We start from the raw sequence: 15,033 nt of genomic DNA on the forward strand, positions 1-15,033 counted from the left end.
TTGTTGCAACTTCAAAACATCGGTCAACATTTATTCTTCAAATAAAAGACAACTAGACACAAGTAAATGTCACAATAATTATTTATTAAGCATACACATTATATTATAAATATAAAATATGCTATTTTTGTTTTTAAAATTGGTGAGACATCATTATATCTGTGTTGAGACAGACAACCATACAAACAGTTTTAATATCCTACTAAAATCTGCAGAAATGTTTATGCAGCTATAACAAACTTCGCCATGATGGTTCCATCCTAAAACCAGAGCCACTATTCATGAAGCATATCAGAAACACATGACTGATCTTGGATCAGGTCTATAGAAATATTACCGTACTGGTCTTAGATCAGAGCTCATTCTAAGACGCTTTATGCAGTGGGCCCACATACAGAGAAAGCACAATAACCTAGCATAGATTTCTTTATATATGTTTATATAATTCTTATTGTATTCAAACAATGGTAATTAGCAGCATGATGATACACCACTCATTTTTTTCTAGTTTCAAGAAACTGCAACATAAGTAATGAAGTAAAGAAACAAGTAAACATCCATCATACTAATGATCATTGTCACTGTACAAAGAGAGAAACCTGTCCACAGTGAAACAATCAAAGATAATCATAAAACAATCAAATCAAGTTAGAGTGATGATATGTGGTGGCCTAGACCGAGTTCGGAGAAGTGGCTCATCATTTTACATTTTACAAAAGTCAAAGTTAATGACATCAAAATCTACTAGGGTGCATTTCACTGACAGATAGAATTACCTTTCAAACCTTCAGTTACAGTTTTTAGTTTGTCTAAAGTGGATTGATCCCCAAACCAATGACAATAATTATATCAAATAGATTAAACCTTCATTGGGTGTCATTTTTTGTGTTGTTAGTTTATTTGACATGCTGAATCCTTGTGTTTGCAGGTTTGTGGTTGATCAAAATGAAAAGTACTGGGCAAACCACTCCTGGCGCTGGGCGTCTGTGGAGTCGATGGTGGAGTCCTTTGTTTCAGGAGGGCTTCAGGTCAAAATCACCACCAAAAGAATGAGAAAAGAATGAGTTAGAGAACAAACAAGGCTACATTTAACAGAATAGGACTGGACACTTTTTTTTTTTACCTTGTCTTCTGTCAGTACCGCTGAGTTTTGAACTCTATGCTACAAACCATGCATACTTAACAATTTATTGCTCAACATTGTTTCCTTTTATGTATTCTATATATTTGTCCACCTTTCAGGACAGCCACTGGTTTCCATTCATTGATATGCACAATCAGAGTCATTGTCATCACTTTATCACCATTGCTTAGCATTAACTTAGATGAAGTCAAAATGTGAAGATTTGCTTTATTGTACGTTATTAGATTGCAGAATATGTTTTTGTGATCTGTTTGTTTTCCCCCTCACTGTGTGTGGGGCTCAATTACTGTCCTGGCTGATTTTAGGATTAATGCTGTGTTAGTGAAGTTGACTTAGATTTCCCATATCTGTAAATGCACATCAATAAATGTACTACTAAAAACGCTGATCTTTGTAGTGGCTTTTTTTCAGTGTCAGCAACGGCCTCACAACTGATATTTCTGCAAGTATAAGTTACTGTAACTAGGAACATGTTGTGGAAGCAGACTGGGAATTTCACCAACATGAAACTACAAGTGAAATCTGGTGGAAATCAGCTGCCATTATGAGAGAAAGTAGGTGTTTTTGACTTCATAATATTAATATTTATGGGTCTTTAAGAGTGAATTTTAAACTTGTCTCTGTTGTTATTGTGTCAATAGGCTTGGCTACATTTCAGACACTGATGACTTTGGTGTGCTTCGTGTGGTAATTGTAAAACCTCTCTTTCATATCAGTTCCACTTGATATCAGAGATTGTCTAAGCTGCTGGTAGCCTCATGCCCTCCAAACACACACCCGACACCGAAAGATGCAAGGAGCTAAGAGTTTGTCCTTCCAATTTATTAAGACAAATCTATTTATTTGAGTAAAACCTGGAAGGAAAAACAAGTCAGCAAACATCAACCTGACTGGAGGTAAAAGAACCATTTACCCACAATGAGGCAGCAATGTCAGTGTCAGGTGCTTGTGAGCCACAATAGAGTATTTAAAGTGATATATAAAATTTCATGAATTTCCAGGAAATGTCATGCAACACTGACATTGTTTTGGAGCATTTTTTGGTGACATTTGGCATTCACTTACCCGATCTACCATTGATTCGTAGTCTGTCGAATGGAGCGCAGAACATGATCCATGGTGCACATGGAACAGTATACTGTATAAAAGCTAGTCTACATGAAGTTACATGGAATTTAATTCAATAAATATGTTGCCTCAAAACATGTGTTACTATGACATTTTATCCTTACAAAGCTGTATTTCTCCATGGATTGCAAAACTACAGTACCTTCAGTGTGTCTGCAGTGTCTGTGTAGTAGCTAGAGAGTGCAGTGGACATAGGCAGTACATACAAGCACACACATTGGACAAATAGTAGCCCCAGAAAATAGATTTTACAAGGGATTAGTATAACAAACACCTATTTTGGACTTCACAGGTAAACTTCTATCTTTGCACTGTTTAATATGGGATTCAGACAGGGTCTATATAAAGGCAAATGGACCCAGTAAGGGAAAAATGCTCAAACTTTCCAATAAACAATGTCAGTGAGCAAGTTCATTTTAAAAAATCGCTGGAGAATGACTTGTGCCAAAGACAAACATTTTGACATACAAACATGTCTATACATTAGTATTTATGTCACTGCCAATTTCCATATTTAATGTTTACACACTGTCCTTCAGCTCCACCTCTTGGGCTGTGACAGCAGTGCTCTCTAGAAATATCATGATGATGAGTGACTAAGTACAAGCTGATTAGAAAGCATGAAAAAATAAAACGTGTTGAAATGCAGTATGATAGGGGACATGGACGCAATATTAATTTATATATATATAGTTATATATAGTTGACAAAGTTTGAAAATGTGTTTTTTCACATGATATGCACATGTCTTATATACCATCAGAAGAAAGAAAGGAGATGAAATGAGCTGATGGGAAGATCAGACATCTGCCACTGTAACTGTCACAGATCACATTATAAACTGCGACTCTCTTCTATTCTGTCCTGTATATGAATGATGTTGCAGTGAGTCACAACAGCAATTGAGCAATTATGTGTTTTTCGTTACATAAAAGAACAAAAGCAGTATTATGACCTTCTGCACCTGTTTATACAGAGGCACTCCAACACAATTAAGTCAAATGAATTACTTTACTATGTGGCATGTACTACATTCCGAAGAGGACTTAAACGCCTCATATGTGCAACGAAAAATATTTGACAGCTGAGTTCTGTGATTGATCAGAATCTGTGGAAGAAAATGTACTATATCCATAGCATTTTTGTTATTATTATTATGTAGACTTGTGATGCATCTCTCCTGTATGACTGAATAAAAAAAAGAAGGAATCTCAACCGCCTATGTGAATTGATAATTGAAATATACTATAAATCGAACATTTCACTGAGCCCTTTATTAAAAATGTGTCATGTTTTCAGTTATATTATCCTATTACTATGTACAAAGCTGCTTTCCCTCCACTGTTTCCTTGTGATATGCTGTGCACTCAGATATGTTTATTTACATTTGTGAGTCATGGAACACTGCCAGGTAAAGTTGGAATTTTCAACTGGGAAACTCAAGACATTTGACTTTGAATGACTGCAGCACACAATTAATTCTGTTGAGATGATGATTATCGGTGGAAAATTCATTAAAATTAAACTATTAATTATCACCATACATTTTTTTTTGTCTGTACTGCAATCAAGGAAAATATATTATATTATGGATGTAATTTGGATCACTATATGGCTCGGCCAACGCACATGAAGTGATGCTTACTCAGTACAGCAGTTGAGTTAATGCATAGTGATGCGGCTTAATCAGACCATTTACATGTAAATCCCATCATTTAGGCCTGTATCTCACAGGAAGCATATATTAATTTATCCCAATTTAATTCTGTTCATTGCCTTAATAGGAGTAGAATCAAAGTTTTAAAAAACATTCATGTAAACATGGTGTGTATGTACAATATCTAAGGGTCAAGCCCATTAATGTCTAAGTCCTGAGGATACTGTGCTTTTGTAAAGCAGCCAACACATCTCCAAAGTCTGTATGTTAACAACAGACATGCATGTGGAAGGATGACAGGAGACAAACATGCTCAAACATGCACAAGCAAGACAACACATCCCACACTGCGCAATCACAGCCATTATCAAGAAATACGGAGCATTTATTCAGGGGACACAATGATCATTACAGATAGAGTCAATCCCATCTGGTCTTGAGGAGTAAAGTGTGTGTGCATCATGCTAAAGTACAGATTGAAGGTGAGTGTGAAGAAATGTAAACTCATCACAAAATGACCCACAAAATGACCCACATGACGAAAAGGTCAACCAATATGATAAGCAAGTTGTAAAACTTTCTGATCATAAAGAAAGGACTTCAATACAAAATTCATGAAAACACAGAGAAACACAAACAGTCACAGAAAAACATGCAACTTTTGCATTCCAAAGCCATTCTTTGAAACTCATATGGGACTCTTGTGTTGATGGTTTGGTCATTGATGTTTCATTCCATAAAGGAGCTGATTGGCCAGACCTGTGGTGTGACTAGAGCTGTAGTCTTCAACCCTAACCTGAATGAGCATCTACTTGATGAAACCCTAACAGAACATGTGGAGGCTTTTGTTTCACGCTTTTGCAGTTTGTGGTATCAATGATTTCAGGGTAGAAATGTAACGTTATAATCCCTCTGAGTATGTTCTTTCTGTGGCGGTGTTGGGCTGCACGTAGTGGATATGGAGGCTTTCAGCCTAATGACCTTGATCCAGGAGGTTATGCTTTTGCCTGCCAGTTGATGTGGTGATTTGTGATTATTCGATAATGTTGATTGGTTACATGGCCCAGGGAAGCATCCTGCGGTGGATCATATCCCGGCAGCAGGAGGCGCCAGAGTCACCAGATATTTTCCTTTTTTTTCCATAGAGCACAAAATGTAAAGTATAGTATATATATTAAATAATAATAATTATAATATTGTTATAATATAATTATATCAAATATATTATAAAGATATGGTGCTAATCAGAATCCAGAGTTGGATGCAGGAATGTTTCTTATCGATTGGGATTGGAAGATAAGGCGTTTTTCCATGTTTCTGTCAGTGTCCTCAAAACAATCTCAAAAAAGACAATCAGGCATATTTATCTCACCATAAACTAACATACTAGCTCACTGACTAACTAACTGACAAACTAATATTCAATAATAATATATTAAAAACTATTTTGACAAATAAAGCAGCTAAGTTCTGTGATATTTGTTGTGTCACTTTAGGGCAGCACGGTGACTCTCTTGACTCTGATTGCAGAAGTGCTCCATCAATCAAATATTCTATGAGAACTTTCGTCGAGCTTGGCAGAGGCATGAGTATTAGTTTGTAAACATACACCTCAGATGTAAGTTGTGACTCCATTTGAACTGTCAGATGTCCCAATCAGAGGTCTGTATGTGGACTAACCAGTTGCTGCCCGAAAAGGTCTCACCTCATGAATTTCTTGGGTTCGGTGGGAGGGGTCGGCGGGGGAAGAGGTTTGTTCGAGTTGAGCTCGAGGTGGTGGAGGGGGGAGTTTGGAATGGGCTCTAGGCGGCCGGGCTGGGGAGGAGGCGGGGGCGGCTGTGGGGGCTGCCCACTTCCTGTCACCACCACGCCAGTGCCCACGCCTGCTGCCTCCAGAGCCCTGACATTGGGAGAGCTGCTCAATCTGCTTGCTGCTGTTTTCTCATTCTTTCTCTTTTGCTACACAGAAAAAGAAGGGAAGGGGCACGGCGTGAAAAAAACTTATCAAAAGGAAGTGAAATAAAACTTATTAAAGGAGAAAAACCAATGGAGAGAAAAGAAAAAGGGTGAATGAAATACAGGGAGATCAACTGAAGTTCATTTGGTGAGAGACAGGAAGAGTTTTTGACTTTTTGTTTCTGACTGAGGATGAGTCTGAGCACAGTGAATGACTGAGTCTGAGGATGAGTCTGACATCATCACTCAGCGTGGCCCTGTGAAGCAGCAGCTGCTCAACGGGATGGAAGGAAACATCTCACATTAACAAATGGCTTGGAAAGCAAAGGAAAGCTGGAAGAAAGAAAGACAGTCGGGAGGAACAAAGAAAGTGAACGAATTCGTATACACAGACACAGACACAGACACGCGCGCGCGCACACGCGCACACACGCACACACACACACAAGCTCAGGATAAACAATTAAAATACAAACGTACTTAATACACATCGAGCACACAAATATGTAAGAAATCTATGTAACACAGCAACCACTCAAATTACACACAGTGAAATGGGTGTTGATGCAACATTATGTTATCCAGCTGCTCTGTGAGATTGAATTCATCCTCAAATAATATTCCTGGATTGTAAACTTTTAAAGTAAAGATTATAAACACCTGCTATGTCCTGTTTAATGATGGGAAACTCCTCAATAAGCCTACAGGCTATTTAACATAAATCATCAAGTTACTATATGTATATACATGACATGTAGAGTATGTGTTTGTCATCTTGTTTTCAACTCAACTTTTTTGCCAAACTATCTGATTCTTGGCAATTGGTGCTTTCTAAGTCACACTCTTAGTTCAAAACTAAGTACTGTAACAAGATACACATCCTGATTACATTAAACCTTTAAATGTATGCTGTTACTCCCATTGCTAGTGCCATGACATTGTCACAATTGCATTTAACATAGTATAATCATGGTCAATATGATCCAGCATCTCAGCCCAGTACCACTGTTTTCAAATCTCATTGTTCATGGGGAGCAGCCTGTCAAACCAATGGTATTAAGGCAGTTTGGCTGATATCCAGAATTTTGGGTTCTGACCCCCGTGACATTGCAATGGTTACTTCCTCGTAACATAACACACATAACAGAACAAAGGCGTGAGATGGTGGATAGCAGTTATGTCTATCAGGGCGCCATCTGTTTGCTGTCATGATACTGAATTTGATGCAAAAATGTGGTGGCATCCGCCTTTAACAACACATTTGTCGCTGGGGTTTGTTTGCTGTCACCTTCCTTTGTAACCTTTGTGACCATTTTATTGACACCAGCATTTCACTACCTTTCACTAGACATTTGAACTCCTTTTCCACAGAATTTGAGCATTTTCAGAAACATTTGTGATGTACATTTCGCTTTATAAGATAAAATGTCCAGCCTGACAGTACCTGATGTAGAGGCTGGTAGAGGCTGTACATCTCATATTTAAATGACTGTACTTATGGTTTATAGAATTCTATAGCATCATTTCAAACCTAAATGGATATTGATTGGCAGTATTCAGTGGCATACATGATATACGGGATGAGATGAATCATTGTGTCCTGACAGGCTCCTGTGTGTGTTCCTGTCTGCATAAAGAGAACAGCAGCCTACCTTGATGAGGGGGTTGATGACTCCTACATTGGGACTGGCATTGAACACCTTATTAAAGTTGGTCTCCCGGTTGACAAGCTCCAACTGGTAGAACTTCTTATCATCCTGGAAAAGAAAATTATATTAGACAGGGCACAAGCACAAATGTCTAAAGCTACAATGTTGACTAAAGTCATATATGTATGCCTACTCATACTGTCACTGTCTGCATCCCAGTTAAAATAAATATGGAGGACAACTACAACATGATGGGGGTCAGTAGAGAGTAGAGGAAGTTAATCCATTTGTTAGATGGGCTATAGAAGCTAAATCGGAGGGAACACAATATAGCCCCCGCAGTTTAACACAAAATTTCCATCTTCATTATTGGACTGTTTGTAGTTCATGAGCATGTGTGTCTGATGTGTTTAGTTGTTGTTTACATATCTGGCCTTGTAGTTTAGCGTCATGCTCACACTGCTACAGGTAACTGACAAAACATCAGATCTGAATGAAAAATCCATCATCAAGACCTGGAATGTGAAGTAGCTGAAAAGCACTGAATTGACTAAAGGAACTGCAAGCACAAGGTGACCCTATATTGACCAATTCAATACTACTGAAGATCTATCCTTACTGCCATTAAAGGCAAAATGCCATGAAGCTGTCAAAATGCAGGGAAATCAACAGCAGTTGAAGTGTTGCGTAATTGTAGCATGAGTGTGCCCACTAAGGACATGGATATAAAGAGAGGACACATATGATATTCAAAGGATTCTGGTGCCGTTCAGTGTTCTTATCAGTGTGGTTGAGTTCTTAAACTTATGAGGAGAAGTATCAAAGCTGTTAAATTGTTAAGGCTGAAATGTGAAAATATATATGTCAATAATAAATACAATTAGAATTATAGGGTCAGCATAAGGTTGAAATTCACAACTAATGTTTTAGCTCTGGCAGTGGTTTTGTTTCAATGGATAAAAGGCGCTGATAGAATCACTGTTGGGGGTGTAGCAAAACCTGTCTATGACCAGATGTGGGGGAGAGTTATCTGATTCTCAATCCAAGTATCAATGGGCTGTTAACGCTTCACCATTTGAGAGCCTGACCAGACTTGGGGGAATGTAACCTGGTGCCGGGCTGTATGTTCTAGGTCCCCTTTGACATAGAGATGCAAATTGTATACTATTGTGAGTGACGTGTGATATCAGGGTGATTGGTGAAACATCTCAGGTACACTCAGGACAAAAAGGAATCTGGTCACCTGTTTACGTTGGTGACACCAAAACATGAGGCAATGTTAGCACGCGAGCCAGCGCACACCAGATTTGACAGAGCCCCAATAAAGGCACAAAATATACTATTTTCATGAGGAATTAAAGTGTGAGTGTGTGTGTCTCATTTGTTCTGTCGAGCACATATCAACTTCTCTTGGGACTATCCGGCTGCTAGCAGGCTACGAAGAGAAAAGGTAAAGGAGCTCCATAAGAGTAAACCGAAGAGGATACACTCCAGCAGACACTCTCTCTCATCTCACTAACGTCAGGAAAGACTGAATGCATGTGAATTACAGATGATATGGCAACTACATGGATTTACCAAAATTACAATAAATGTGAATGAAAATTGTGACAGTGATATGTGGACGGACATAAAATGTGAAATATAAAAAGTGGGGTATTAGTAAAATAGTAAAATAAGTAAGAACATTGTTTTGTTTTCTATGAGCTTAATATGATGTGAATTTATTAGTGTGAGCTTGACACATGGAAAAATATAAAAATACATACGGAAAAAAACATGCTCATGTTGCTGAATTTAGGATGTTTTAGAAATGTTGTCAATGTTCACACAAAAGACGCTTATTCAGTTGGTTTGGGTGGAGAATCAGCCATGTTGACAAATGCTACTAATGATGTAAAACACGGGAAGCTCTCGGACACTTTTATTTTGTCAAATTAGCTCTCAGAGGAAAAAAGGGTTGGAGACCCCTGCAATAAAGTTTATTTTTCATTTGGAATTTGCCCAAGTAATTCTGGAAAATCTTGGCTGAACCCCAGGCAGGCATTTAGCATGAGTCATTTATGGCCCTAAAGAAAGTCATCCAAGTGTTCATGTCCTTCAGCAAGGATACTTGACTGGATGCATTCATACACTGCCAAATAAACTTTGACCAATCAAAATAAAGACATTATCGTACAAAAAAATAAATAATAAAAAATGAATATTCAGTATATAAACATCGAACAAAAAGTTCGGAAATTTGTGTTTGGTAGATTATTTCTCTGTTGTAACAATGCTTCTTGGCAATACATTTTATACCGTTGGAAAGCCTGTTTAGTCCCCTTTTAAATGGTACCCCATTTGTAAGGAACATGCATTTGTGGGATGAGCAGCACAGCTGAGTATGTGGGTTGCGCTCATGAAAAATTTGCCAAATCTTCTCTGCCAATGCCAAACAGCTTATTCTGCTGTTGCTATTGACTCTTGTTTGGTGTTGTTTGGTGGATTGGATGATTGAAGTCTATCAGTAACAAGGAACAAGGACAAGGAAGAAACATACTCAGAAACATACTCAGCTGTGCTGCTCATCCCACAAATGCATGTACCATTTAAAAGGGGACTAAACAGGCTTTCCAACGGTATAAAATATATTGCCAAGAAGCATTGTTACAACAGAGAAATAATCTACCAAACTCAAATTTCCGAACGTTTTGTTCGATGTTTATATATACGTATACACACACACACACACACACACACACACACACACACACACACACACACACACACACACACACACACACACACACAGAATAGGTAGGCTTGGTCTGAGTGAGTCATCTAGCCGTAGTTCGATGATGAATGAATCTGGTGTTCCCAATACATGAACAGAGAATTGAAACATATAAATTGATATTACTGTCATTACACGATTCTACTGTATTTTATAGTTTATGTTTTTAACAGTAGCATTTTTACACAATTTACAACTTCATTTCATTTACTTTTTTTCAGTGTAACAAATGTATAAAAAGTGAAAAAAGACTTCTTAGGAGCTTTTTTTTTACAACACAACATTCTTGCCTTTGAAGAACTAAACCTACACATGAAGCATCAGGGCTCTGATGAAGAGACTACTACTACTACTAAAGACTGCTACAGTCCTGATCACCTCTAGAATGAACCTAACCCTGATCCTCACCACCAGCTTCTTCACCAGAGCCTCTCTCTCAGTGACCATGTCCTTCAGCTCAGCGATGACCTGAAGGTCCTCAGGACGACTCTCCCTGTTCCTGAACTTCTCTTCTGTTCCTTCCAGCCTGTACAATGACAAACAAACAGATGACAAACAGCACATACCAAACCATTAGTGTTCTGAAATCCAAATTTTGTATGTTTTGTGTCCATTTGCTAGCTGTATCTAGTAAACATGTAAGACTGACCAGTCACCAGGTTCTTTTATAATCTAAGGGTGTCAGCATAGCATTGTGTCACAGTAAACCGACTATAGAATATTGATTACATCCATCTCAAGCATGTGCTATTCATTTAGTTTAAGCACTATGTGATTTGTCTGTCTTGAACAGATGAGGCCTTGTCTGTCTTGTCTTTATCTGTGTTGTGTATGAAACCACTGGGTAGCTTCTTGCTCGCTGCTCAGTTAGAGACGCTCCAGGTGAATCTTTGGTCTGGAGCCATTTTCTGACAGTTGAGTGATACAAAGGGTTCCTACAAGGATAAGAGTGTGTGTGAGGTTGCACTGAACAACACACACATTGAGGGAAACCTTTAAATCTGTTAATTTGGGTTTTTTTTTCATTTTGTCTTTTAAAACATGTCGTGCAAATATTTGGAGAGAAACACAACACTCTACATGGCAATTGTTATTTCCTTTCCTTTACACTTCACTACTTTACATAACATTTGATTGCTAAGACACTACAGCCATAGACAAGACAGTCAATACATCTATGATTTTGCATTATTTCTCCGATATGAAGCAATATAATTCATCCTCATCTGTAAGCAAGTGATGCAATAAGTGAAACTCATTGATAAAGCTTTCCTCACGTTAATCAATATGCTTATGTTCAAATCTGAGGCCAATTTAGAAGCTAGTTAAATGTTTTTGCACTTTTTGAATGTGAAAATGTTTTTTTCACTGTTGACAATGAGAAGCATTGACGTATTATCTTTATTTCATCAGTCACTCATTCATAGTAGTTCATTAAAAAGTTGATAAGTTCATAAGTGTTTATTGCATTATATATATATAATGTATATTACAGTTGTAAAGGGTAATGCGTCGCTCCGTTATTTGAATTTTTGTGGGGGAAAATGTAGAATACAGATGATGATTGTGTCCTTGACACCCTTTATGTGCTAAGCTTCCTCTAGTGTCAAAGCTACATTAGCTCGACAAAGGAAACTTAAACTCTATTATTTAGAGCTCCACATTGTTAGGGGAGGCACTGAATGCTGCAAAAAACATCCAGACACAACATGGACTTCCGTCGGGGTGTGCATGTGTGTGTGTGTGTGTGTTTGTGTTTGTGAGCGGCAGAACAGTTGCTGACACATTCTATATAAATGAATTGAAGAGTCAACTCTGTGTGTAGAGGGTAGAGGGAAAGAGAGAACCCACATATGCCTCTCATACCTCCCCGAGAGAGAAAACTCCTGTGTTGTTTAATGCTTTCACATCACCTGATAACTTAGTCAAACACACACAAACACAGACTAACACACATAAATGAACAAAGTAGCGATGTACATACAGGATCTGCAGGGCTGAGATCTTGTCTTTGAGAACTTCTTGGGCTTTATTGAAGTCCGACAGCATGTTCTGGGTCTCTCTGCTGTGCATGGCGGTCAGTTCGGCGAGCTCCCTCTCATGTCTCTTAGTCAACTCTTGCTCATGAGACCTGAGAATGACATGAATGGACAGTGAAGTTGATATTTACCCTATGAGATAATTGCAATTTCAATCTACTTGTATTCTACCTCAGGGTCTACGTATAAGTTTAACAACAACAATAGTAATAATAATACAACCTTCCTTTTTTCTCTCTATCTCTCTCTCTCCTCTTCCCCCTCTTTCTGTATTAGAAATTATCTCTAAAATATCCTACAATTGTATGCGCAATGTCATGTAAAATGTTTGCTTCAATAAAAACAAATAGCACAAAAAAAAAGATACACACATGAGTTAAAGCATATAGACCAGGGGTCTTCACAGGGGGTCCGTGAAATTTGTTGTTGAGTAGACAATTTTTTATATTTTTTAATTAAATTTTTTTTTCAAAACCAATGTTTTTCCCCACAAATTTAAATATCTTTACATCAGTGGTCTCCAACAGTAGCTCGCCGGCCGTTTCTGAGTAGCTCACAAAAGGTTCAAAGAATACGTCACAACACAACGTCACTTGGTAAAGCTGTTAAAAATTTCTATCAAACAAATTCACAGACATCCCGCCCCCTTTTGTCACAAAAGGATTATAAGCCAATCAGCTGTCAGTCCAACAAATGACACTGCTCTCCACCAGGTGCTGGCCTCATACAAGAGCACCTTCAGTAACAGACTCATTCCTCCCAGGTGTACTACTGAGTGCCACAGGAAATCCTTTCGTCCTGTGGCCATTGGACTTTATAATAAATCTACCTCAGGTCAGGGAGGGACCCCCCCCCCCCACTGTCACTTTATAGTATGACGCACTACATGCTGCTGTATATCAATAAATCTACCTTTATAATAAATCTACCTCGGTTGGGGTGGGACTGTGGGGACATAGGGAACTGAGCGCCCCCACCCCCCAACCTGCTTCACTGTCACTTTATAGTATATCGCACTAAACGTTGCTGTATGTCATATATACACACCTGTATGCTGTAGTTGTATAGATTGTAATTAATCATACCTCACAGTCAGATGCACATTTGCACTTTGTAACCTTGTCCTCTTTACGTACTTATACTGTCATGTACTGTTCCCCCCCTTGTATGTACTTCGTACCCCTATTGTGTGTACTTATTGTGTATTTATTATCTACTTGCATTTTTGCACGTTTCTTTATGGCACTAATTTAGGTGATTTCTGGTTCTTGTTTTTTATGCTGTACTGTAACTGTTGCACAGTAATTTCCCTCGGGATAATAAACTTTCATCTTATCTTATCTTATCTGATATTTGGACAGACAAATGTGAAATATGAAAGGTATAGTATTTGTAAAATCAGTAATAACATTGTTTTGTTTTCTTTGAGATTAATATGATGTGAATTCATTAGTGTGAGTTTGACACTGAAAATGTATACAGAAAAAAAAACAAGCTCATGTTGCTTCATTGAAGTGCATTTTGATTGAGTGTTGGATATCGAAATTTTGTAAATGTTCACACAGAAGACGCTTATTCAGCTGGCTTGGGTGGAGAATCAGCCATGTGGGCAAATGTTACCATTAATGTAAAACATGAGAAGCTCTCGGACACTTTAATTTTGTCAAAGTAGCTCTGAGGCATCCAACACATTGTAGTGAACAGATGAATGGAGACAGAATATGTTATCTTTCATCTATTACCAATGTGTGTGATTTGATCTACTGTGATGTCAAACGACTCTATGAAGCCATCAAAGCTGCAGCGTCACTTGGAGACAACCCACAGCCACTTAAAAGACAAACCTGTTGAATACTTCCAAACTAGTCTCAAATCCCTCCAAGGTCAACTGACATTGATGAGAAAATCTATGTTTATACATGGCACTAGGCCCAGTTTGATATAAAACACAATTTTATTCAATATATATACTTTGTAGTAGGGGGTCCCTGCTCCATCTCTCCATCAGTTTGGGGGTCCTTGGCCTGAAAAACGTTGAAGACCCCTGATGTAGACTATATATAATACCACCCGGAATCGATGGTGCACCAGCCTGGGGCACAACCTCAGACATTACTGCACCCGCCAGCTGAACCTGCATCATGCTCTGTCTACAAGGGCCGTGGAGTCAAACTAGAGCCAAAGATGCAATGGTCTCTTATTTGTTCTGTGCAAATAGTATATATAAAAACAAAATCACACAAAACGTCAACTACACCTTCACCTTGCAGTCTGGCATCATGCTTTCCATCTATAGAATACAATGTAATGCAAAAGCCTATAAAAATACAAATACACAGAACATTTTTTAATATAAAAAATGGGGGTAATTCACCACACTTATTCACAATATTTACTAACGGCTCTTGGACCGCTAATAATGATAAAAAACCTAAGCAAAACAAACTGAACTTCTCCCAATAGCCAATAGGGGGCAGAGTTGTCATTATTTTCACTCTATTTGACTGAATGTTTGGGTTTGTGGCTCCAAACAGGTTTTATGACTCATAAAGGAGCATAAAACCTTCTTTTATTAAATCCTTTACTGTATATTTGCAAATTTGGGGATACATTTTCATTTTTTCAGTTTTGCATGTGCCCCAAGGCAGTTTCTAGAAATAATTTATTCTAAATATGGAATAGCC

The 15,033-nt window shown here is 38.1% G+C and overlaps 1 protein-coding gene across 1 annotated transcript in view; it reads right to left on the reverse strand.

Annotated features, from left to right (window-relative positions):
* Positions 1 to 208: 208 nt before the first annotated feature.
* fam184ab (family with sequence similarity 184 member Ab) overlaps positions 209 to 15,033 on the reverse strand; it is a 47,963-nt gene continuing 33,138 nt past the window's right edge. The window contains exons 16-20 of the mRNA XM_076168046.1: positions 12,295 to 12,441; positions 10,719 to 10,836; positions 7,538 to 7,642; positions 5,635 to 5,888; positions 209 to 1,022 (exon numbers count right to left, since the gene is read on the reverse strand). Coding sequence (XP_076024161.1) covers positions 941 to 1,022; positions 5,635 to 5,888; positions 7,538 to 7,642; positions 10,719 to 10,836; positions 12,295 to 12,441 — 706 coding nt within the window. The 3' untranslated portion in view covers positions 209 to 940. The remainder of the gene's footprint in view (positions 1,023 to 5,634; positions 5,889 to 7,537; positions 7,643 to 10,718; positions 10,837 to 12,294; positions 12,442 to 15,033) is intronic.

This window comes from Genypterus blacodes, unplaced genomic scaffold, assembly GCF_046128005.1.
Source record: "Genypterus blacodes isolate CSIRO-AG114 ecotype Tasmania unplaced genomic scaffold, CSIRO-AGI_Gbla_v1 ptg000185l_1, whole genome shotgun sequence".
Lineage (NCBI taxonomy): Eukaryota > Metazoa > Chordata > Actinopteri > Ophidiiformes > Ophidiidae > Genypterus > Genypterus blacodes.